This window comes from Phoca vitulina, unplaced genomic scaffold, assembly GCF_004348235.1.
Source record: "Phoca vitulina isolate PV1807 unplaced genomic scaffold, GSC_HSeal_1.0 scaffold9, whole genome shotgun sequence".
Classification (NCBI taxonomy): domain Eukaryota; kingdom Metazoa; phylum Chordata; class Mammalia; order Carnivora; family Phocidae; genus Phoca; species Phoca vitulina.
Genome location: NW_022589712.1, coordinates 18,717,938 through 18,745,146, shown reverse-complemented (window position 1 = coordinate 18,745,146; position 27,209 = coordinate 18,717,938). Strand labels below are relative to the sequence as shown.

At 35.0% G+C, this 27,209-nt stretch overlaps 1 protein-coding gene across 4 annotated transcripts in view; it reads left to right on the top strand.

The window, feature by feature from the left end:
- The window catches only part of STXBP5 (syntaxin binding protein 5), a 175,552-nt gene that overhangs the window by 26,468 nt on the left and 121,875 nt on the right, over positions 1-27,209 (top strand). For all 4 annotated transcript variants that reach the window (XM_032407703.1, XM_032407702.1, XM_032407705.1 and 1 more), the window contains exons 4-5: positions 2,109-2,209; positions 26,436-26,570. In XM_032407703.1, coding sequence (XP_032263594.1) covers positions 2,109-2,209; positions 26,436-26,570 — 236 coding nt within the window. The remainder of the gene's footprint in view (positions 1-2,108; positions 2,210-26,435; positions 26,571-27,209) is intronic.

Here is a 27,209-nt window from a genome sequence, read left to right as displayed (position 1 = left end):
GAAGTGTTTTTAAAAACTGCAGTATTCTGTGTAGAACTGTATAATAGGCATTGTAAAATGTTAAAATTCAAAAGAAATCACAATCTAGAAAGTTGTTGAACCTATTTATGAGGACTCAAGATTATTTTTCCTATTTTTTTTTTTTTTTAATTTTGTTATGAAATAATTCTACTGGCAGTTAGGTTCAAAATAGAGAGGTTCTCTGTGTACTTCCCCCATCTTCCCCTAATGGTAACATTATGTATAACAATAGTACAATATTAACCAGGAAAATGACATCCATATACTACTATTAGACTACAGACCTTATCTAGATTTCATCACCATGAACTCCTGTGTCAGTGTGGGTGTCTAGTTTTGTGCATTTTTATGACACATAGAGATTTGTGTAATGACCAGTATGAACAAGATACAGATCAGTTTCATCATCATAAAGGACTTCCCTAAGGCTCCCCCTTTATAACTGGGCCCCCTCCTGCTCTCAGTCCCTAATCCCTGGCAGCCACTAACCTATTCTCCATCTTTATACTTGTGTTAAGATTATTTGTTAAAGCAGTACATGAACCAGTGTAAATAACATTGCAAACTGATTACCTATACACCTAAATTTTAGAAATCTTAAGTAATTTATGTTGTCATTCATACAGGTTTCTTTTCAATAGGATTCATCATAGAGTTCTTGGATATGACTTTTATTTTACATGCTTAAATGTTACATTTTGAGTACTTAAAAATGATGTTGCTGTTTTAAAAAATGCTTAGCAAAATATGAATATTTAATTGGGGATGCTACAGAAATCTGACAATTGGGAGTAGCTATTTGCTTTTATATTTAGTGGGCCATATGTAGGTAAAGGAGCCCCGCTAGGAGGTGGTGAGCTATTATTGCCATTTTGGCTCTACATCTCTTCTTCCTTAAGATTTCAAGATGGTGTGCACATCTTGAGAAAGAAGTTGACTATGGTGGAAATAAGAATGAAGAGTACAAATCTTTGATACTCTGAATCTTTGAGTTTCTCTGCTTCAAAATGATATAGATAAGAGGATGCTTTCTGGTGAAAGCATATGGACTTTATTTCTGCTCCCCTCTAGTCGTGTTGTAGCAGTAGGAATTACATCATAGAGAAGCCCTCATAGAATTTTGAAGGTGAAAAGGACTTGGAGAGATCATTTAATGTAAATTTTCAGAGCTATTTTAATCCTCTCTGATAAATGAGAAACTTAGTTTAAAGGAAGGAGATTTTAAGATTTCTCATAATAACCTAGATGAATAGAACTGCAAATCCTTTTTTGAAATTAACATAAATTTTTCATGTTGTATTTTTTATCTTATTCTCTCAGTATAGACGAAAAGTATCTGACTCCTTTGAGGAAACACATGCACATGTCTTAATAAATCAACCTTAGTCTAGAGATTCTTAATCCCGTTCACATACCAGAATCACCTCTAAAGATTTTTAAAAATATACCTGTGTAGGTCCTTGCTCTGAAAATTCTGTTTGTGAGTTCAGGGGTGAGATTGAGCCTCCTGTGTGATTCTCATATAGGGCCAGAGATGCTTCCCCATACTTAATAGTATTTAGTAGTATCAGATGTTCTAACTTTCTATATTAGTTGATTGGTCAACCCTTTGGAAGTTGAAGTTATAGTGTGCTGAATGCTATCTTTATTTTCTGTATCATTCTAGTAGTAGAATTATGATCTAGGCATAGTACATTCCGAAGAATTTTTCTTAAGCCAAATGGGAAAGTTACTTCATACTATATTTTTCTTTCGGTCAAGAAGATGTACAATAGTGATCAAGTAACTTATAGTCTGACCTCTAATTTTACATAGCTATCAACCATAATATCCAACTAGATCTTAGTATATTTGTAGTTTATAAGGTACTAAATTATACTTTAAAATGAGGAAGTGAAAACAGTTTTTACATATGACACACTGTATAACATCTGCTATTTAGAATTTGGGTGAGACAAATGTTTCTCAAAACTAAATCTATTGGCTGAAAGTTTTGAAATTTGGGAAGATTTTTTTGGCAGCTCTTTAGTAGCTTTGATGTTTGTAAGATATATTCTATATAAAATATATTACACTTTATTTTTAAGGGAGCTCTTGTGAGTGCCTTGGCTGATGACACCTTACATTTATGGAATTTACGTCAAAAGAGACCTGCCATACTACATTCACTTAAATTTTGCAGAGAAAGGTAAGAGTTTTCTGTTACCCTATATATATATAAGGTATTTGCTATTCTTTTTTGAAATATTTTCTTTGAATTTTATTCTTTGATTTTATTTTTTTATGCTAGACTTTATGCACAATCTAAAAAATAATTCAAGAACTTCAAGGGATATATAATAAAAAGCAAGATTCCTTCCTTTCCAGACCCATTTTCCTCTCCAGAGACAACCGCATAAATTTCTTTTGTGTCCTTCTAGAAATACCTTGTGCATATAGGCAGAAATCTTTCTAGATAGCTCTTCTTTTTTTTTTTTTTTGCATGAAAGGGAAAGCATTACATATTTTTCCTATAATTTGTGTTCAGTCAACAATATATTTGATAGATTGTTTCATATTGGCACAAGCCAGTTTTCCATAGTTATTTTCATAACCGCATGATATTCTATTACGTGGAAGTACCATAATTTACTTAGTCTTCATCAGTGGACATTTATATCCTTTTTGGTCCGCTGTTCATTTTGTTCGGTTGTGATAGTATGATACATATATGTCTTCATCCATTTATACAAGTATATCTCTGAGATAAATTTGTAGAAGTATAACAGTTGGTCATAGAAATCTCTTATATGACTCGTGAGTTTTATACTTTGATTGGAAAGACCTTTTTTTCTTTTTTAATTCCAGTATAATTAACATAGTGTTACATTAGTTTTAGGTGTACAATATAGTGATTCAACAATTCTTTGTATTAATCAGTGCTCATCACTATAAGTGTACTCTTAATCCTCTTCACCTGTTTTACCCACCCCCCCATCTACTCCCCTCTGGTAACCAGGAGTTTGTTCTCTATAGTTAAGAGTCTGTTTTTTTGTCTTTTTTTCATTTTTCATTTGTTTTGTTTCTTAAATTCCACACATAAGTGAAATCATATGGCATTTGTTTTTCTCTGACTTATTTCACTTAGCATTGTACTTTCTAGATCCATCCATGTTGTTGCAAGTGGCAAGATTTTACTCTTTTTTATGTCCAAGTAATATTCCATTGTGTATTGGAAAGACATTTTTTACCCTAGTTTTATTAAACATTCTCCCATATTTTCTTACAGTGCTCTTAAAATTGCATTTTTTATGCTTAATCTTTATTTTTTTTATTTTATTTTTATGCTTAATCTTTAATTCATATGGAACTTACTTTGGCATGAAATATGAGCAAGAAATATAGGCCCCCATTGCTTATGAAATCTATTTTCTGGTGTATATATGAACATTTATATATGTGTGTGTATGTGTACTTGTAAGCATGAGCAGATGTGAGTATATATGTATATGTGCCAAAGTTAAGAAATCTGGGTCTATATAGTATCTAAATGCAGTGGGGTTAGTGTCTTTAGGACCTGTCTTCGGTTAAAGTCAGACATCAGACTGCCCAAAGCATATCCAAGGATCAGACCATTCCTCCTTTGATACATGTTGATCTGTTCAGGTTATATAAATAGGTCAGTTTGTAAGTCTGGGTTTTTGCCCACAGTGGCCCTCCAAAATAGGCAAGCTAAAAAGGCTGCTGAGAACATAGCAGTTCAGACTTCTTTAGCCAATACCAAGACCTGTCTACGTTTTATGGTGGACAGAGACCAGAGTTGGCAGGGGGGCAGTAGCAAAGTTTGCTGTTGGGCTACATCTTGCCTGGGAAGATAGATTTTCTAAATAAGTTGGAATCATGGTTCTGCTTCTTCTGGGAGAGGGACAGAAGTGAAGGAGGAGTTAATGGTAGGAGGGAGGGTTGACATAGGGGAGAAAAGGCAAGCAAAACGTTAAGGTTCAGTTCTTTTCTACCTGCTCAGAATAGGGCCAGCCTCAACTTGCCGGGCAGAGTTCCTTAGTCAACTTGCCAACTGGATCTCGGGGAGGTCTACATCAACTTCAGATGCCACCAAGCAGGTGGAGATAGCGATGGGCATCTTAGTCCCAGAACACATCTTGTCAGTCTCACACCATCTCCTGGAAATGAAAGTATGGGTCTAGCAGAGTAGTTGTCATCCTGGTGTGATTTTACCATCCAGAGGGCATTGGACAATGTCTAGAGACATTTTTTTTTGTCACAGTTGGAGGAGGGTGGAATGAGCAGTGCTACTGGCTTCTAGTTGATAAAGGCCGGGGATGCTGCCAAGTATGTTGCAATGACAAGGCAGTTAGTTCTCCATAACAAAGAATTTATCTGGTCCAAAATATCGGTAGTGTCAAAGTTAGAAACTCTGGGCTCTAGCACATCAAAATGGTATCATTTGGTCCGTGTAGTGCTGTAGAATTTCTCTTACTCTCTACCACCCACTGGAAGGATTCTGTCAGGATATAGAATTCCAGCAGAAGAATACTTCTGATACCTCATTTGCCAGTGGCCTGTCCATATTTCTCATTGGGACACAGGAATGTAGTAGTATGTGGTCCAAATTCACAAACATACACTATAGGTTATTATCGTATATCTTCATGGAGAAAGGATTAAAGCTCAAGGAGTCCCAGAATAGTCAGGGCCTCATGATTGTCAGGTATGAGGTAAGTTTCCTCAATAGTACCTCTAAGGATGGTCTCCAAGAAATTCTGGTAAAAATGGGTAAGGAATGGTGAGTTAGTCTATAAGGTGCCTATAGTCACAATCTGACAAACAGAAGGCATCTTTGTGTGAAGTACAAAAAAACAGAGCCTTTCTTCTTGGTGAATGCAGCCTCAGAGTCCACCATTCCCCTCCTTGGTTGGGTGCTATTATGCAGGGCACATTCTGCACAATTGTATGCAAGGTCCTAAAAGTTACAACTGAAATAAGCTGATAGAGTTCCCAGTTTTCAGTTTTGTAATAGAGTTTACCCAGCTGATCAGTAGAAACTAGTTGGTCCCATTTGAAGTTCAGCTTCCCCTTGGCCATTATTAAGGTTAACAGTAAAGAAGGAACTGTAGCATGATACTTCTTCCTTGAGTATCTCCTTAGGATGAAATCCTCTAAGCTAGCTACAAACTTGTATGCCAGCCATTGGACCTAAAATGCTAAGGAATAGGCCTGGTGTCTTGTGGATGAACCTACTTATATTCTCTCAAGACTAAAGTTCAGATTTCTTCAGGTGGCAGGAAGGAGAGAGGTAGCACTTGGGAGGAGCCTTGTTTTCCTCAGCATCTGGCTACATGTGGGAAGAGGGGAGGGCACAGTAGGGGCTTCCTCCAGCTCTAGGAACTGCGCATGGTGGCAAGACATACTCTGCCCCTCAGCCTGAACTCTGTGTCATTCAGGACTGTAATCTGCACCCTGATGGAGACCTTCTGTTAGAGCAACTATCCTTAGGCAGGAGAAGGGACAAAATCCTATCATTCCCTGCCATTCCTTCCATCTCCCTCATTTGTAGGAATCCATCCCTTTCTTTATGTAACTGCTTTACATTCAGTTTTTATATTTGTGTCAGTCAGGATAGTTTGGGTTATGCTATAATCTTAATGACTTAATACAGCAACAGTTTATTTTTCCTTACACTATATATCCTTTGTGGGTTTGTTCCTTTTCATTATCATTATTCCAGAACCTGGCTGAGGAAACAGCCAGTCTTTACAATATTGCTTGTCACTGTAGTAGGGAGAAAGAGAATATGGTGAGGCATGAGTTGGCTCTTAAAGTTTCTGCCTGGATATAATACATATCTCTTACACTCTCATTTCATGGGCTATGGGAACAAGTCACGTGGCCATCTGTAATTTCACTCATACAACCAAGAAGCAGAAAAGCGGGAAATCTTGTGAATATTTGTAATGACTATCATGGTGCTTATTATTGTTGACAGAATACAATAACTAATAACCTAGTAGTTTTCTCCTTATTTCACAGTGGGTTTGAGCTAACTTAATAAGTTGAATTACTCCATTTCATTTTTATGCTATTTTCATTTTTACTTCTGAAACTAGGAAAAGTAAGAAAAATACAAAAGTGTTTAAGTAGTTATTTCATTACATTTTGAACAATTGTTAAATAATATAAACTTAAGTTTTATCATAATATTGTCTTATTTTTATAAGTAAATTTTCCTAGTATAGTAGAAATTTATAAATAGAAACTATATGTAGTGATTTAAATTGTATTTTTTCATAATGTGGATTTTTTTCTAGTTTTGACTTAAAAATTGTGCTACGATACACAGAACATAAAATTTTCTATCACAACCATTTTTAAGTGTACAGTTCAGTAGTGTTAGGTACATTCTCATCTTATACAACTATATAATATGGATATTTTGATAGAATTTCACTTTTATGGGATTTAAGAAAAAAATGTGGAAATTGGAAGTTTTACATCTTGGCTTAACTATATGAAATTGGGCATGTTACTTCACTGTTTTGTGTGTTTGGTTTTCTAATTTGTGGAAAATTTTCCTCTGTGATACATGTAATCTTTATCATTTATTTTTTCTCATATGTTAAAACAGCTTCCTCTTACCCCATTTATTTTTTATTTATTTATTTTTTATTCCCCCCCCTTCATTTTTCCCTTCCTGCTATCTTCTTCTTCTTCTTTTTTTTAATATGTAATATATTATTTGTTTCAGAGGTACAGGTCTGTGATTCAACAGTCTTACACAATTCACAGCGCTCACCATAGCACATACCCTCCCAATGTCTATCACCCAGCCACCCCATGCCTCCCACCCCCCACCACTCCAGCAACCCTCAGTTTGTTTCCTGAGATTAAGAATTCCTCATATCGGGGCGCTTGGGTGGCTCAGTCGTTAAGTGGCTGCCTTCAGCTCAGGTCATGATCCCAGAGTCCTGGGATCAAGTCCCACATCGGGCTCCCTGCTCAGTGGGAAGCCTGCTTCTCCCTCTCCCACTCCCCCTGCTTGTGTTCCTGCTCTTGCTGTCTCTGTCTCTGTCAAATAAATAAATAAAACCTTTAAAAAAAAAAAAAAAAAAAAAAAGAATTCCTCATATCAGTGAGATCATATGATACATGTCTTTCTCTGATTGACTTATTTCACTTAGCATAATACCCTCCAGTTCCATCCACGTCATTGCAAATGGCAAGATTTCATTCCTTTTGATGGCTGCATAATATTCCATTGTTACCCCATTTATTCTATAGGTAATTATAGAATGCTTATTTTGTGCCAGCTTAATGCTAGCTGCTAAGCATGCATTTGTAAAGAAGACAGACTTGGGCCTTGCCATTAGGATCTTCGTCAAAGTTAAGACAAGCTTAACTTCCCAGATGCCCAATAAAATGACATTTGTTCATCCTAAATAAGTCTGTATCTCAGTTTCTGTAGAATGAATTTGAGTTGGGGAATAACATAAACTTGGAAATCTCCTTCTTGGTTAGCAGCCAGCTTGTACTAACTGTCAAGTTTAGTTCTTACTATAATTGATCACTTAGCTTGAGATACGATTTTCTCTAGCTTGAAAAGCAATGTACCATAGTGGTTAAGAGTTCAGACTCTGGGCCAAATTGCCTATGTTGAATCTTAGTGCATAGCCCCATCACCTATTAACTATATCAGTTTTGTTATCTGTAAAATGGATTATTATCTCACGAAAGCCCTAAGATTCATATTATAAAGTTAATATATATAAAATAAGTAATATGTATAAAGCACTTAGAACAGTGCCTTAGAAATCACCTGTATAAAGGTATTGGATTTACTTAAAGTAATGATTGTAACTTGAAATAGCTGCATTAGGTATACCAGAAGTTTTACTTAGGCAGTCTTTATAGAAACAACTAATTGACATTAGAAAATCATTAGAACCAATGATATTGGCACTACGTGGCTTTATAGATGTAAAGGAGAGGTTCTTTGGCTTTGGTGGAAAATGGGAATTTGACAAGAAAATTCTGTATGGTAGTTTTTTGTTTTTGTTTTTGTTTTTTATCAGAGTATGTTCCTTTAGTTTTGTAGTTTTTTTTTTTTTCTTTAAAGAAAGTTTAATTGGGAGGAATTCATGGATTTATAAGCAACTACAACTATCTGCTAGTCTTTTTTTATCACCTGTTACCATGACTAGTATTCTCAGCCACGTTAAGTTTTTGCATAACAGTTCTTAAGTAAAAATATAAGAGCATTTTAAGACTGAGGACTAAATTGTATACCTGGGCTTTCCTATTTAGAAACTACTATTATCTAATAATTATATCTCTAATTGTTTAATTCTTTGTTGTTCATAATACACTTTCACATAAATGTTATTTAGTTTCTTGGGTCAAGAAAAATTTCCCTAAGTGAAATTTCAAAGAATAGAATTTTTCTGTATAAATATGTTAGACACCTGAATAGCTGAATCTTTAATATTGAAATTAATACATTCTTTTAAGATATATTTTTCTTTTATTCTAACACATTTATATCTATTCATTTGATGATAGATGCATGTATTGGTTTAGAGAATAAAATAAGCATGCATGCATTCTAAACTAATGGTTAGGAGAATACAATATCATATGGAATACACTAATAATCAGAAAGTTCCTCCTAACAATTATCAATGGTGCATCAATGTCCAAAGTCCTTAAGAAAAAAATGTTTGAGAAATGGAGTAATTCATTCAGATACTATGATTGCAGTGGAAAAGTTGGTGCTTGTTAAGGTACTTCAGGAAGTGACTGCTGCTATAGCATCAGATTTTCTTTTTTTTCTTTTTCTTTTTTATAGAGAGAGAACGTGGCAGCATGCAGGAGTGGGGTGGGGGGGAGAGGGAGAAGGAGAGAAGTAGACACCCCCCCACACACACCAAACGCTGAGCGCAGAGCCAGATGCTGTGGGGCTAAATCTCATGACTCTGAAATTAGGACCTGAGCCAAAACCTAGAGTTGGAGGCTTAACCATCTGAGCCACCCAGGAGCCCCACATCAGAATTTTCTTAGTAGCAAAAGTAAATTATTGTAGAAACAAAAACTAATTTATCCCATTATACTCTTATTAAAATATTACCTAAATATTGTGCTTGGCATATTTATGAGGCTTATAATTTGCTCGGTATGCACATGAACCAGGCATAGCTGTAAAAGAATATTTGGCTAGATACCAGCTCTCAAAAAATCTGTACAGGTCTTCCAAAGATTTTGAATTAATTCACTGCACATATTTAACAAGAAAAAAAATTAATCATAATATTGGAACAAATTAGAGACCTAAGATTACAGTTTTTGTGGTAATTGCATCATATCGGCAAAATATTTTTCTTCAAAAGCAGCTTAATGAAAGTGTACAAGCATTAGAAATGAGAGTGATTTCGTGTGATGAAATTCAGGACTAGAACACAGAAATGGAATGGAACACAGGCTGTTAGGCAGCCTGATAGAACGATATACTCTTCTGGATCTAATTCTAATCCACGAAGAGAATTGTTTTGGAACTCTATGGATGTGATGAGTCACCTTGGTAGTTTTTAGGGAACCAGGTCCTGAGACAAAATTTAAAAAGGAAGAAGAAAACTGTCAGTGTTCAGAGGGAAGATGATTGTGATTTGACGACCTGGAGACAATAAAAGGAAAGATGGTTAGGAAGTGTTGGATAACTTCCTAGAATAAAATTATCCATAATAACAAAGAAATTGGGAGAGGCATCCAAAGAGACTGGTCTGGTTACACAAGGTCCTTACAATATATTCAGGTATAAAAAGATTATATGGAAGGAGGGGGATACATAATCAAAGGTGAATATAAGAGTAATTTGTCTCTCCTAACAGGCACAATGACCTAAGGCATGTGAAAAATAATAAAGACAAAATAATGAATGAAAACTATTTTTTATGTTTAGGGCAAGAAAGCCAGGTAGATTAATGGTAGGTAGAGTTAGGGTATATATTATTCCTCTAACTGTATAATGTAATACTGGCTCAGACAAATTGTGTCTTAGACTGCTAAAAAAAGGGTTGGCTCCTGTAACAGTATTGATTGGCCTAGGAGGAATCTATAGAGTGGGAGCAGTGCTTTAAATTTGGAAATGAAAAAAATACATTTTAGAAGGTAAATTACTTTCAGTTCATCAAACATTAAGTGCCTTCTGTGTGCCAGGGATTATACTAGGTATTTAGGATAACAAAGATGAGTAAAATGCTTGAATAGCTTACATCAAAGGCCCAGACATAAAATAACTATGACACAATATGGGTCAATGTCATTTTAGAAGTTTAAGTTAAAAACCCATGATAGAATAACTAATCCAATCTTTCAATTTTTTTTTTTTTTTAAGTATATTGACTTCTTTTAAAGGAAGACAAAAATCAGTCGTGAGGAAAATGCAAACTGATACTACAACCAGATATCACTACACATCCGTCAGAATGGCTAAAATACTGTCTTGGATGTGACACAATTGGAACTTCCCATAGTCTGCTGGTGGGAGTGTTGTTAGTCACCTTAGAAAATTTTTTTGTAGTATTCACATATTCCATGAGCCAACAGCTCCACTCCTAAACATAGATGTATGGTAGGCTGAATTTTAAGATGGGTTCCAAGATTTCTGCTCCCTGGTGTCCACACATTACCATACAAATGCTGATCTAGGTGACGGCATTTTGTAGATGTAATTGAGGTCCCAATTAATTGACCTTAGGATAGGGTGATTATTCTCACTAAACCTAACTGAAGCAAGTGAGCCTTTTGGGACTAGACTCTCCCTGGCAAAAGGTTCAGAACCTGAGAGGGATTCAGTGCAAAGGATATTGAGTCCTACAACCACATGAGACTGATTTCTACTAGCAACCTGGAAGAGCTTCTGAGCAGATTCTTCCCAGAGCCTCCAGAAAGGGACACAGGAATGCATCCTGGCTAACGTTTGTATTTCAGCCTTGTGAGACTGAGTAGAGGCTCTGATCATGCAGTGCCTGGACTTCTGACCTGTAGAAACAAAGAATAAATGTTTTTTTTGTGTGTGTGGTAATTTGTTAAAACAGCAAAAAAAAAAAAAAATTAATACAGATTTTGGTACCTAGAAGTGAGATGCTGCCGTTATCAAATACCTAAGAATGTGGAAATTGCTCTGGAACTGGGCAGTGAATAGAGGTTGAAAAAATTTGAGGAACGTGATAGAAATGTCTGAATTTCTTTGGGTAGGCTGTGGGGCTCTAGATTTGGAGACTGCTGCCAGTGAGGACTTAGAAGGAGAGAGGAACATGTTTTTGGAAATGAGGAAGTGGTTCCTTGTTATATAATGGTGGGAAGCATAACAGAAGTGTCCCTTACATAATGTGTAAGTGATTAACTTGGATATTTAGCTGAGGAAATTTCCAAGGAAAGGGTTGAAGGTGCCACCTGATTTTTTTCTTGCTGCTTTATAATAAAATGCAAGAAGAAAGAAATGAATTGAGGGAAGAATTATTAAAGGAACCAGGACTTGATGACTTAGGAAATTCCTACCCTGATCCAGCTGGTAAAAAGATTGTTTCTCGGTATGGCTTAGAGAAAACCATGGTGTGGCTGGACAACTTTTTACTAAAAATCTCCTAAAGACCAAAGGTCAAAGTAGTCAGCTACACAAAGGCCTCCTACAAGAGATCGTGGGTGTGCTTCACAGATCTTTTCAATCAAACCAAAGAACCTCTAGAGTGCTTTAAGACGCACAGTTTGAGAAAATTGTGCAGCAGAATATTGACAGCCTGAAAGACAGTACAGAATAAAGGAGGCTGCCGCCAGGAGCAGGCTGATCAAAGTACCCGCTCCAGGAAAGTACTGTCTGGATGAAAAAGGCAGAGGGTGGAGCTGAGAGCTACAGAGGATTATTCCCAGACCTTGAAACCTAATTAAGAAAAATCCAACATTTGCCCAACTTGATTTCAAAACTGTTAAGGACCAGTGACTCCTTTTTACCTTCCACTTTCCCCCGTTTTGAACAGGACTTTCCCTAACTGTTATCCTGTGTTTGTCCCACCATTGAATGCTGGGAGTCTTGGGGGCAGATAATTTGTCTCTTTAGTTTCATAGGTCTGCCGATGGAGTGGAATTGTGCCTAAGAGCTATACTTAACGGGTTACAGTCAAGATTCTCATCTACAGCAAATTTAGATGAGATTTGGGATTTTTGAGTTGATATTTTAATGGAATTTTGGACTTGATATTGTAATTGGTTGAGACTTTGGCGATGTTGGGGTCAGGTGAATGTATTTTGCATTTGGGAGGGATGTGAATCTTCAGATGCTTACAGGCAGACTATTAGAGGCAGGATTCTAAGATGGTCCCCAAGGTGTTTCCCCCTGGTATACACACACCTTCTAATTATTCAATCAATTCTAATCAGGGTGCTGCTGTGAAGGGGTTTTGCAAGTGTAATTGAGATCCCAAATCAGGTGACCTTCACACATGGAGTATATCTAATTGGTTTTAGGTTTGGATTACCTGACTTAAAATGGCAGCAATTGCATCGAATTGCCCTGTTTGGTTTGGCTTACCTCTGGAACTCAATTTGGTTTAAGTGTCTCCTAAAGTATATGGGTAACTTGAGGAAGATATGGGCTCTAATGAATATCTGAATAATGTTAGGAAGGAGTGGACTGAGAAATGGATGTTAGGTAGGTAAACAACCAGTGTCCACTGTATTTCACTGCTTTCAAAATGAAGTTGATACTCTTAAATACTTAACATTCTCTAAAGGGTCTTATAAGGTATATGACTCTACTTATTACCATAATTCATTTCACTATGCTTCTCCCTCTCTTTATGCATTCTAAGCTAGCCACCCTGACTTTTCCTTTTTTTAAATGAATGATCCTCTCTCCTGCCTGTTTGTATGAGCTGATCTCCCTGCTCCGAACACACTTAAGATTCTTGTTCCATGGTTAACTTGTGTTTGTCATTTCTTTTACAGGTTTTTCTGTAAATTCCCTAGTCTGGGTTTTGTGCCTGTTTTGTATTATACCATAGTATGATGCTCTTTCCCTAAAATAGCTGAAACCATGCTTACTGTAATTGCCTTGGTTCCTTGACTGTCTTATAGATTAGAATGTAAACTGTATATGTTTTCTTTTTTTATTTCCAGCAGCAGTCTCAATGCCTGACATCAGTAAATGCTCAAAAAATTGTGGATTGATTGTTACCTCATTGCCTTTGCAGAAACAGAGGGGAATCTCTTCTTCTGTAGAAGGCATGGTGCTCCACAGACTTTGTGGGTTATCTTGGAGATAGGTTGAGAAGGAAAGTCTTCAAACAGAAAAAAATGAGAGTATTTGCTCCAGGCCAGTTCTATATATAATCTTTATTCCTCCCACTAATAGATCCCAAACTAGTTAGGTTGTTTGATTATCCTTGGAGTGCTACTTGTTCCTGGGCCCATAGCAAGGCTTTTAAAGTTTTTCTTTTTTTTTTTTTTTTTTGTAAAAGTAGTGAGATGGATCACAGACCTGTACCTCTGAAACAAATAATACATTATATATTAAAAAAAAAAAAAAGAAGATAGCAGGAGGGGAAGAATGAAAGGGGGGAAATCGGAGGGGGAGATGAACCATGAGAGACTAAGGACTCTGAAAAACAAACTGAGGGTTCTAGAGGGGAGGAGGGTGGGGGGATGGGTTAGCCTGGTGATGGGTATTAAGGAGGGCATGTTCTGCATGGAGCACTGAGTGTTATACGGAAACAATGAATCATGGAACACTACATGAAAAACAAATGATGTATGGTGATTAACATAACATAATAATAAAAAGAATTTAAAAAAGTGAGATCGGGGGAATAAAGAACTTTGAACAATAGATTTATTTTTACTGAACCAGCATGCCTGGGAGGTACAGCAGAATTCCATCTGCAGTAATTTTGCAGTGATTTTGAAGATGAAGGTTTTATTTTCCTTTTCTTGCTTTACTGTATTAGCAAAAATTTACAGAAGTGTTCAATGATATTTTCCATAGCAAGTATCTTTTTCTTAGTAATAATTTTAATAATATTTCTTCTAGGGTTTTACTGTTAAGCATAATATAGGATGTTGGTTTGAGATAGAACTTTTTTTTCCTCTCAGAGTTGGTTGTCAATTATGTAAGTTAAATTTTACTTGAATGCCTTTTTAGCATCTTTTTAAAATTATTGTGTGATTTCTTACCTCCCTTTTTTCCTATTGATCTGTGGCATTAATAGATTTCCTAATATTAAGGATTCTTGTATGGTTGTGAAAATTTTTGAATAACATTGACAGATTTTATTGCGCGTGTGCACTCATGCGCGTGCGATAGAGAGGGAGAGAGGGAGAACACAAGCGTGTTTGGAGGGGGAAAGGGGCGGAGGGGAAGGGAGAAGCAGACTCCCCACTGAGCAGGGAGCCTGACACTAGGCTCCATCCCAGGACCCCGGGATCATGACCTGAGCCGAAGGCAGACACTTAACTGACTAAGCCACTCAGGTGTCCCAGGACTTCTACTTTTGTTTGTGAAATTAGAATATAACTTTTTTCCTGGTATTGTCAATTTTGGTATAGGGCATGCTTCCTTCCTATAATGAATTGAGTATATTTATGGTTAATATTACACTCAATAATATTTATGATTCAGAATATGATCAATTTCATTAAGATCAGAGGCTTATCATATTATATTCTTGTGTGCTTATATTCATTTTTATACTCTTCATATCCTCTTTCCCTCTTTTACCATATTTTGGTTAATATGATTTGTCAGAGGTTTGTGTGTTTGTCTTTTAAATGAAGTGGCTTGTGGATTTATTTTATTTTTATCTTTTATTGATATCCAACTTACTGATTTTTATCTCTATTCTTCTACTGTTTTGTTTTTAATCTCTTGATTTAAAGGTAAAACTTATTTATTTTAATTTGTTTAAGAATTAAAATACTTTAGGGCATGGCAGTGATAAGATGAAGGCAGAGGATGGAGATTTGAGCCTGAGAATTGTAGGGATTTCTGGTGGTGAAGACAGGAGAAAACAGAACAATGGAGAAGTAGTGATCGAAGGCATAAAGAAAATTTTGTGGTGGGGTGCCTGAGTGGCTCAGTTGTTAAGCGTCTGCCTTTGCCAGGGTCCTGGGATCGAGCCCCGCGTCGGGCTCCCTGCTCCATGGGAAGCCTGCTTCTCCCTGTCCTACTCCCCCTGCTTGTGTTCCCTCTCTCGCTGTCTCTCTCTGTCAAATAAATAAATAAAATCTTTAAAAAAAAAAAAATTTGTGGCGCTAAAATATCTTTAGGTTGAAAGGGCTAACAAATGCTCGAAGAACTCCTGACATAATGGAATTAAAAATACCTTTATAAATTACGTTCTGACAGTGTCAACTGTGAAAGAACTCAGAAAATACGATAATTATCTGAGCATTCCTTCTCTTTGCCAAATAATCCTTCTTTCAGACCTTGTTAGAGAGCTGTGAAGTTAAGGTGTCTTAGTGTATAAGGGTAACTTACTAGAAGGATAGAAAATATGATACTAAAACTTTGAGGAGAAAAAAAGGAAATGAAGAAAATAGAGATCAGGAAAAGAGAAAATTATAGAAAAGAGCTAATCAAGATGGAAAAAATAAGTTCAACTATATTAGTAATCAAAATTATTGTAAATATGCTAAATTCACTGACTGAAATTTTGAGATTTCTGACTGGGTTAAAAAACAGCAAAACACAGAGGTTAAACTACTTATAAAAGTTATACCGAAAGCATAATTACATAAAGTTTGAAAGTATATGGAAGGAAAAAAGTACATCTTACAACAAATTTACAGTGTTTCTAGAAATAACACTACCAAAAATGTGTAAGATCTATGTGGGGAAAATATTAAAACTATTGAAGGAATCAAAGAAGACTTAAGCAAATGGAGAGCTTCATAGAAAGGAATACTCAAGTTTTAAAATGTCACTTCCTTCCAAATTAACCTTATAAACTTAGTACTATCCCACTCAGAATTTTAACAGGTTGTTCATAGGACTTAATAAGCTGATTCTAAAATCCATATGGAAAAAAGAAAGGCCCAGAATAACCACGATAATTTTGAAACAGAAATGTGAGCTGGTGGGACTTATTTTATTAAATATCAGATATTAGATATCAAAAATGATTATAAAGCTTTTAGAAATTAGCTCATTGGGAGGCCTGCTTCTCCCTCTCACACTCCCCTGCTTGTGTTCCTTCTCTGGCTGTGTCTGTCTCTGTCAAATAAAATCTTTAAAAAAAAAAAAATCTTAAGAAAAATCATTTTAGTTAGTAAGTTTGTATAAATGTACAAATAATGTCATATTTGTGTATATCTCGCTGTATATATTGTGAGATAGATATATATTTAAAGAGAGAGAGAAGCTTTAATAATTAAAAAGACATAGGCATAGATTGGAAGATATTTAGAGTATACCTGTCTGTACAATAAAGAACAGTCTAATACAAAAATGCAAAAAAAGGTGTAGTTAACAGTTGCTGATAAGACCAGCAACTTTTGTTTATCATAACATTTGTTATATAAAATACTCTGGCATTTTCATTCCTCAAGGTAAGATCATTAAAAACAACTTTAAGAAATCCCCCAAATAACAGGGTCAGTTTTTTCAGATATTGTTATTTCTATATAGTTGATATATACTGTTTTCCTATTTGTTATTCACTGTTTACTTACCGATATTCAGTTGATACTCAGTTTTGTTTTTTTTTTTTTGATAGTCATTGATGATGTTAAGGTCTCATTTCACAAGAAAGGTTAATATGATTTATTTGGACATATTTTCAAAAGTTCTTAAATGTTTTATAAAAACTGAGATGTAACTAATAAAACAGTAAATCAATACAAATGTAAAATGACCTTCAAAGATCTCTGAAACTTATTTTTCAAAATATTTGTTACCTTGTACTGCTGGGTTACAGATATGACTTTTTTTTTTCTTAAAGTAGCTATGACAGTTTATCAGAAAAGATGTGAGACGACAAATAGAAAGGAAACCCTTTGAACAGATTTATAAATTGCTTTCAGCTGACTCTGCTGTTATTTTTAATACATTTCCATGTTCATTATTGCAAACTTAAGTTTTCTTCTAATAACAGGACAATATCAGGTACAGTTAATTTAAGAAAAATATCAAATACCTTCTTTTTTATTTTCTTGTGTATTCGTTTGGTAAACATTGATTGAGATTCTGGTGCATGCAAAGACTGTGATAAAGTCTCGAGACAAAGAAGTTATAACTGGCTAAGGGAGGTGAAATGGCAAATTATTATGCGATGGAAAATGTGATATAATATGTAGTGAAATTTTCTTATGAAATTTTAAAGACTAACCAGCAAAAGGATGTATCACCATGTTTTGAGAATTTAAGGTAAAACATTACAAAAGAGCCTGTGGAATTTAGTGGGAATTTCCTACATTGACAAAGGGCAAAGGGACTTTCCATTATGTTCAGATGGATAGCCATGAAGAAATCTCTCATGCTTAGGGCACTGTATCTAGTTAAACATGGTTAGGTATGTTGTCCAGAGAGGATAATTTTAGAAGGGTAGAAAAGGTCTGCTTCATGAAAGGCCTTTTATATAATTATAAGAAAGTTATATTCTCAACCTTTTTCCAACTTTAAATCTTAAAATGAATAACATTATCTGAACAAGACATATTGCAAGTGGGTATTTTTTGGTCATTGTAGACCATCATATAGATAAGCTACAGATTGGTGCATTTCTTGGTATGTGAGTAAGGGTTTAGTGCAGGAATAGAAACCAGTGTAGGTATTAAGCACAAGGGAATTCAATTCAGGAATATAGCTGTTTACAAAATACTGAGAAGGGTGCTAGAACTATTGAGTTTCAAGAATTACGATTACTGCTATACAACTGCCTCTCAGCACATGAATCTCAGGAGTAGAACTTGGAATGCTCTTTTTTTTTTATGTTCAGTTAACCAACATATAGTACATCATTAGTTTTTTATGTAGTGTTCAACGATTCATTAGTTGCATATAACACCCCGTGCTCATCACCACACATGCCCAACTTAATACCCATCATCTGGCTACCCTATTCCCCTCTCCCTCCCTTCTTTAACCCTCAGTTTGTTTCCTGGAGTCTAGAGTCTCTCATGGTTTGTGTCCCTCTCTGATTTCTTCCCCTTCAGTTTTCCTTCCCTTCCCCTATGGTCCTCTGTGCTATTCGTTATTTTCCACATATGAATGAAACCATATGATAATTGTCTTTCTCTGCTTGACTTATTTCACTTAGCATAATCCCCTCCAGTTCCATTCATGTCGATGCAAATGGTAGGTATTCATCTTTTCTGATGGCTGAGTAATATTCCCTTGTATATACGAACCATATCTTCTTTATCCATTCATCTCTGCTCCTTCCACAGTTTAGCTGTTGTGGATATTGCTGCTATAAACATTGGGGTACATGTGCCCCTTCCTTTCACTACATCTGTATCTTTAGGGTAAATACCTAGTAGTGCAATTGCTGGGTCGTAGGGTAGCTCTATTTTTAACATCTTGAGGAATCTCCATACTGTTTTCCAGAGTGGCTGTACCACCTTGCATTCCCACCAACAGTTTAAGAGGGTTCCCTTTTTCCACATCCTCGCCAACATTTGTTGTTTCCTGCCTTATTTTTGCCATTCTAACTGGTGTAAGGTGGTATCTCATTGTGGTTTTGATTTGTATTTCCCTGATGGCTAGTGAAGTTGAACATTTTTTCATGTGTCTGTTAGTCATTTGTATGTCTTCTTTGAAGAAGTGTCTGTTCATGTCTTCTGCCCATTTCTTGACTGGATTATTTGTTTTTTGGGTGTTGAGTTTGATAAGTTCTTTATAGATCTTGGATGCAAGCCCTTTATCTGTAATGTCATTTACAAATATCTTCTCCCATTCTGTGGGTTGCTTCTTAGTTTTGTTGACTGTTTCCTTTGCTGTGCAGAAGCTTTTATCTTGATGAAGTCCCAAAAGTTAATTTTTGCTTTTGTTTCCCTTGCCTTTGGAGACGTGCCTTGAAAGAAGTTGCTGTGGCCGATGTTGAAGAGGTTATTGCTTATGTTCTCCTCTAGGATTTTGATGGATGCCTGTCTCACATTGAGGTCTTTCATCAGTTTTGAGTTTATCTTTGTGTATGGTGTAAGAGTATGGTCCAGTTTCATTCTTCTGCTTGTGGCTGTCCAATCTTCCCAGCACCATTTACTGAAGAGACTGTCTTTTTTCCACTGGATATTTTTTCCTGCTTTGTTGAAGATTAGTTAACCATAGAGTTGAGGGTCTATTTCTGGGATCTCTATTCTGTTCCATTGATCTATATGTCTGTTTTTGTGCCAATACCATGCTGTCTTGATGATCACAGCTTTGTAGTATAGCTTGAAGTCAGGCATCGTGATGCCCCCAGCTTTGGTGTTCTTTTTCAACATTCCCCTGGCTCTTTGGGGTCTTTTCTGGTTCCATACAAATTTTAGGATTGTTTGTTCCTGCTCTGTGAAAAATGCCAATGCTATTTTGATAGGGATGGCACTGAAAATATAGATTGCTCTGAGCAGCATAGACATTTTAACAATTTTTATTCTTCCAATCCATGAACATGGAATGTTTTTCCATCTCTTTGTCTCTTCCACCATTTCTTTCATAAGTATTCTGTAGTTTCTAGAGTATAGATCCTTTATCTCTTTGGTTAGGTTAATTCCTTAGGTATCTTATGGTTTTGGTGCTATTGTAAATGGAATCGATTAATTAAATTTAAGTAGTTCATGTAAAAAAAAAAAAAAAAGAACTTGGAATGTTGTGTCAGGTCCCCACTGCTGTCATAACTACCTCTTGCCACTCAGGTTTCCTTGAATGCCCTTGTCAGCAGAAACAGCACCAGAAAGATGGTCTGTGCCTCCCTTTTGCCTGCAAATATCAAGCACATCCAGTTGGTAAAAACTTAATCTCATCTGGAACTTTAGCTATGGGAGAATCTGGGAAATAGAAGTTTTAGCTTTCTAGTATCTGTAGAACAGGAAGGCATAGAGGAGAATATGGAAGAGGATACTGAGTACTAGTTGACCAAATCCAGCACACTATAAATCTACACCCTTTTCCCAGATATACATACCACAAAGTGTCACTAAAAATTTAGGAAGCATTATGGTAGAAGATAGGAAGCCATTAGGGTCTTCCAAGTAAGATATGATTTCTCTTGGCTTTGAAAAGATAACTCTGGGGGCAGCTAGGAATTGATTTGACAGTCAGTAATAGTGGTTTAAATTAGTCCCAAGCCATGAGGATAGAGAGGGAGTAAGTCAGGAATATCTGATTGTTTTGTTAAATAACATAATAAGTTCTCACATTTTATGTAGTTTATTTGTCCATTTAATGAATTAAGTACTTATTAGGTAAAAGATGGTGTGATATTTGCTGAGAATATAAAAGTGATGGCATATTTCCTGTCATGTTGGGCTGATTTAATGGTGATAACAGGCATATAGATGAACTTATTGGTTCATATGTCCTTATGGATTAAATACACATGTGTATTTATGCCCTTGTTTATGGATGATTAATTTCAACATTACTTAGACTGTATGTGTTCTTCTGTTAAAATAGGTAATAATTAAATCTTCCAAATTTGGTGCTTGTTGACTATATAGTACTTGACAGACTGCTGCTAAAGCTAAATAGTGAATAGGAGATATATATCACTTCCTAACATGTAATATGTTACATTTTGTAAGTCCCTTAAGCAAATACAGAAATTGTGTTCCTAGTAACAACTTTGTGTAGAATGAGTATATCGATTTTTAAGTCCTGTAGAGGAAACTAGAATACAACTCCATTTAGTGACAATCTGGGGGAATTCAACTTGATTATCTATGTATTTCTAATACATTTGATTCAGTCACACACTTTTTTTTTTGGCTCCTTATTATTCATTTTAAGGTACCTTTTCAGGCTCAATTTAATATACCATTCTTATAATATCTGATCTTACTAGTGTTTACTGAGTTTAATGTCTTTCATGTGAATCTCAATATGTTATTTTAATTATTTTCATTATAACATTACGCTTTAATATGTCAGCCCATAAACTTAAATTAACTTGGTGTCCTGGTATCAGTAAAAACCAAAGTCACTATCATTTACTGTGATCTATATTACCTTAAAATAAAAATCTTCATAATAAAAGTGTATGAAGAACAAGAGTCATGAGTTTCAACCAAAGGTAATGTTTGAGCTTCATGATAAATGCACTGGTGGCATTCTTAAAATTTTCCTGGGGTCTTTTTAATTTAATTCTAAGAAATATAAGACTTTGTTTTTCCTATATGTTTTTATAACTTTTCAAATGAAAAGATTTTGGTGGATGGATTATATTAAATAACAGGTCAGTTATCTATTGCTACATATCCAAACATCCCAAAACTTGAAAGGCTAAAATAACAGCCATTTTGTTTGCTCACCGTTCTGTGGGTCAGCACTTGGGTTGAGCTCAGCAGAAGTAGTCTGTCCCTGTAGTCACTTATGCAACCGTAGTTACCTGGCTGCTCAACTGGATTGGATGATCTAGGTTGCCTTATGTGTCTGTTGGTTGGTGCTGGCTGTGGGCTGGGCCAGAGTATCCCAACAGGTTTGTCTGAGCTTCATCACATGGCACCTGGGTTCTAAAAGCATAAGAAAGAGGGCAGGCCCCAATGTGCAAGTGCTTTTCAAATCTTTGCTTGTGGCAGGGCTGCTAATGTCTCAGTGGCTAGTACAAGTCACAAGATCCTAGAATCAGTGTTGGGAGAGACTATACAAGGGGGAGGATACAGGGAGGGAGAGAAGACCTCTTGGGGGACATTTCTGTAGTAGTATAGTGATACTTACTTTGTTGAAACTTTCTGTTTTCAGTGTTTCTTTGCATCTGTTAATCTAAACTCTTTAAATTTGAAATCTCTTTGTCCCATGGCTATTTAGTGCCATTTGTTTCATGACTGCTTTTACTGAAAAATACTAGCTTTCTATCATGGATCACTTTCTTAGAATAATTGACAACACATCTCTCTTTCTCTACACACACATGCACACATGCACACATATACATATATACATGTGTATATATGTATAGTTTTAAGTGCTCCATTCAGTGTGACTCCTTTTAAATAATATAATTTCTTCATCAGTTTATTACTTCAAAGCCTGTGCAGTTATGCTTTAACTATTCTTTAAACTTTCAACAAAGAAAGCTAAGATTTTTGTTTTATTATTTTTTTAAAGATTTTATTTATTTGAGAGAGAGAGAGAGCATGCAAACATGAGTTAGGGAGCACAGAGGGACAAGCAGACTCCCACCTGAGGAGGGAGCCCAACATGGGGCTCCATCCCAGGACCCTGAGATCATGACCTGAGCGAAGGCAGACGCTTAACCAACTGAGCCACCCAGGCACCCAGATTTTTATTTTATTAAACAAGGAAATATAGTCATTTTGTATAACAAATATTGAAAGAACCCATTAAATATAAGTCCAGTTTGTCTCAACAACCAATTTTATATTTTGGTGACTGATTAAATTGCCCACAAATTTATGATCTTGCAGTTCTTAGTGGGTCATGTTGATTGAGTTCCTTTTCTAGTAGTATGTTTTGGGGGACCACATTTTCTTACTGGCCTTTTCCTAAATCACTGGCATGGTATTTTATTTGGTTGCAATACGGAATTTTAGTTTTCTCACTATTCCTATTCTCATTTGTTCAGAGCCACTAAAATTTGCTAATTAAGAAATTCTTAATTGTAATAAAAACCATGTGACTCCCCCCTCCTCAACTGAATCAAATAATGAGGATAGTTATGGAGCAGAGTAATTTTTAAATATGGTGCATTGTACTAATACACTCCTGTTATTTCTATACAAGACTCATTCTAGGGACCATCTTAAAGTTTTGGTGATGGATAATTTTAATTAAGTTCCTTCTTAAAATGTTAAGTAGTAGTTTGTTTTCACTTCCAAAAAACAAAGATGCTTAAAATTTTTCAGCAATATAGGTTGGTTTTATAATTGAGAAAAAACTTATGATGGCAGCTAATATTGAAAAAGTGAATCTAGCGAAAAGTTCCAGATTTTTTGCTGAACATTGAAGAATTTATTCTTACTTTGTTTCTTTAAATATTTGAGAAACAGCTGCAGTATGCTGTTGCACTGGGAATAGAAAATATTTTATGAATATATCCAAAATCTCTGCCGTTAAGGAGATAAGTTTAAGTTTTTGAAGCATATTATGTAAATAATTTTGTTAGTATTAAAATCAAAGATGGGTTATGTAATTGTGTTAAACAAGTCAGTAACTACTGCTTTGTAGAGTGAAAAATAAAGGAGAATTGCAGAGTAATGAACAGATCTGGAAGTTGGATATTTCTGGTTTTTTTAATCTGGTTATTTTTGGCTTATTTATGTTGAAATTATTTTTGAATTTTCAAGACATTTTGCTCCATTCATGTTTTAGTTTACAACACATTTCGAATGAAATGGCTGTTTTTAGGTTTATTACATTGTTCATTTTATACCTGGCTTGTTGTTGCTACTTTTATATACTTCAGATAATTAAAATTTGCCTGGAACTTCTAGTTAGTAGACTATCACTTAATAATAATTAGCTAACATTTATTGAACACTTATCTGTTTCAGGCCCCATTTTAAGCATCTACCAGGCTTTGTCTTATTTGATCCTCCGGGGAACACTGTCAGGTAGATGTCCTTTACTGCTTAGAAACTGAGGCTCTGAGAGATTGAGTGGTTTGCCTAAATTCTCATGCTAATGAGCGAACAGAGCTGGAAATTAAAAACAGGCAGTCTAATTCCAGAGCTTATGCCTGTGTATAATCAGAATCACAATCTATTTTCATAATCGCTAAGTCCACAAATCTCTGAAAACAAAAAATTTTAAAACAGCTTTATTTAGGGTATAATTAACATACAATAAGCTGCACATATTTAAAGTATCAATTTGATAAATTTTGACACATATATACACCCATGAAACTGTCATTATAATCAAGGTAACAAACATACAAATCACCCCAAAATGTTTCCTTGTGGTCATCCCTCCCCTCTTCTGTTTCTAGCCTCCATCTCCACAATCTCCAGGTAACCATTGATCTGCTTTCTGTTACAATAGATTCGTTTGCATTTCCTATTGCATATAAGTTGTATATAAATGGAATCATACAATATGTCTTTTTGTCTCGCTTCTTTCCCTCATGATAAGGATTTTGAGATTCATCAATGTTGTTGCATGTATTAGTAGTTTATTCCTTTTTACTACTGAATAGCATTTTGTTATAGGTACGTAACAATTTGTTCATCCATTTACCTGTTGATGGACATTTGGACATTTGAATTGTTTCCAGTTTTTGGCTATTACCAAACTGCTATGGATCATCTGTGTATAAGTCTTGTATAGACCTATGTTTTTCTTTTTCTTGGGTAAATGCCTAAGAATGGAATGGGTCCATCACAGTAGTTGTATGTTTAACTTTTTAAGAAACTGCCAGTGACTATAGGTAATAAATAATACTGTATTGTATATTTGAAAGTTGCTAGGAGAGTAGAAGATCTTAAAAAGTTCTCATCACAGGAAAAAAATATTTCTAACTATATGTGTGGTGATGGATATTTCAACTAGACTTATTGTGATCGTATTGCAATATATACACATATATTGAATCATTATGGTGTACATTTGAAATTAATATAATATTACATGAAAATTATATCTCAATTAGAAAAAAGACTGCCAGAATTATACCTTAAAATATATAATGCATTTATGAGATACTCCCATTTTAGGTGATATACAGAATTTGCATTATGTACTTTTTAAAATTTGGAAAATTCAGAATTCTGAAACCTATATGGCCCTAGAGTTTTCAGAAAGGTACTGTGGACTTACTGCTGTGTGAAGTAATAGGGTACTATAAAATGTTTTTTTGATGCAGTAGACATTTCTGTGCTTTAGTTAAGCTTATATAAATCCCTTAGAAAGATGACCTGTTATTATATAAAACCCTCAACAAAAAATACAGATGATGAACCTTAAGTAATTATCTAAATGAACATTCCCTTGAGGAAGTAGACCATGAGTTGCATGTACATTTATTTTTTATAAGTATTTTCATCTTGAAAATTTTCTGTATATATAATGTGGTAATGGGAATAACACTATTGTGTGTGCTATATCTTGCCTAAAACCTAGTGTCCATATTGACAGTCTAGCACTGATTATCATTGTGTATTATTTGAAGTGGTATTCTATGGAAATTTTTTTTATTATGTTATGTTAATCACCATACATTACATCATTAGTTTTTGATGTAGTGTTCCATGATTCATTGTTTGCGTATAACACCCAGTGCTCCATGGAGATTTTAAATAGAATATTTTGAGAGACACGATAGGTAGTCTGGAAAAAAGACCATTATATGATTTCATAACATACTAATTTTTTTTTACTAAAAATAAGTGCTACAAAAAGGACAGGATAATGTCCATTCTTGATCATGAAGTCAAATGAGCTAATAATAGAAAGTGTTTGAAATTGTTGGAATGATAATAAAGTTTAATGCATGTAAATTATAATTTGTTAATGAAGGCCTATCATATCATCATGACATAGGAAGAGATAGTTGTCTAAGCCTCAGTGTGGAGGATCTCTGCCCTCCATGAGGCTTACAAGTTAGTGAGGAAGGTAGACCCTACCTGTCTTAAAAGTCTAGCCTAACAAAGATATGAAGTATTGGGATATCAATTTGAATAAAGGTGGTATTTGAACTGAAACTTGAATAGAAGAAAAATATGAACCGGCGGAGCATTTTGAGGAAGGAATAGTAAGCACAGGTGATGAGATGGATTAGTGTGTTTAATAACTCCTAAGAAATATAATAGTACCTTGGGGTCATGTGGGTATTAGACTTATAGTTTGTGACTTAATGGTTAAATTTGTGATGTGCCTCGTGATGTGATGAGCACTGGGTGTTATACGTAACTGATGAATCATTGAACACTACATATAAAACTAATGATGTACTGTATGTTGGCTAATTGAATTTACATTTAAAAAATGAAAAAAAAATTTGTGATGTGCCTAAAGTAGCACAGTGACTGACATAGATTTGAAACACTGACTTTAAAGCTCATCTTTCTGTCAAGCCATGCTGTCTATTTACTGTAAGGTCTTATGTTTGACATATAAGTTGAATTTGCATATTAAATATTAATCACAATGAGTAGGTAAATCTGGTTGTATGTCATTTTCGCCTTTCCTAAATTATATATCATGATTAACCCTCAAATGCAATTAATAAAATTTACAGACATTTTTCTAATTACCTTTTTGGCTATATTTTCTCTTTCAGGGTTACATTTTGCCATCTGCCTTTCCAGAGTAAGTGGCTCTATGTGGGCACTGAGAGAGGTAATATACATATTGTCAATGTGGAGTCCTTCACACTCTCAGGCTACGTCATTATGTGGAATAAAGCCATTGAACTGTGAGTTTGAGCACATATTCCATATCTGAAATTTCAGTACCATATATGATATCTTTATATAATAGCTAATCAGTAAATCTATGTGGAATTAAATATGTCAGATATTATTGATATTAAACACAGTTTATTAGCCTTTTCTAAATATTATTAGCAGTTCGTAAGTTTAAAGGCTTTATAGATAGATGAACATATGCATATATGACATGTGTATGTATATACAGACTATAGCACAAGTTTAATGAAAAAATTCTTAGGTGAAAAACACTCCACTTTTTTTTTTTTTTTTTTTCTGAGTACTTTTAACTTCTGGTTGTTTTTCTTTCAAATGCTGCTCATGCCCCACTAATGGGTTGCCACCAGTGTTTAGAAAACATTGATCTAAATCACTACTTGATATGTTTTAATCAACAAATATAATGTAAATGTTTGCAAGGTAACATTACAGAATTTGGCAGTAATTTTCCCTAATTTTGATATAATGATTGTTTTCCTTTAACAACAACAAGAACAGGGTTGAGCTGTAAGGCCCTAAGGATCCTTAGCACTAACTTTGCACTCTGTGTTAGAATCTTATCTTTTATATCTTATCTCAAGTTTTTCCTTATATTATTTAGACATAAAAATCAAAATTTAAGGATA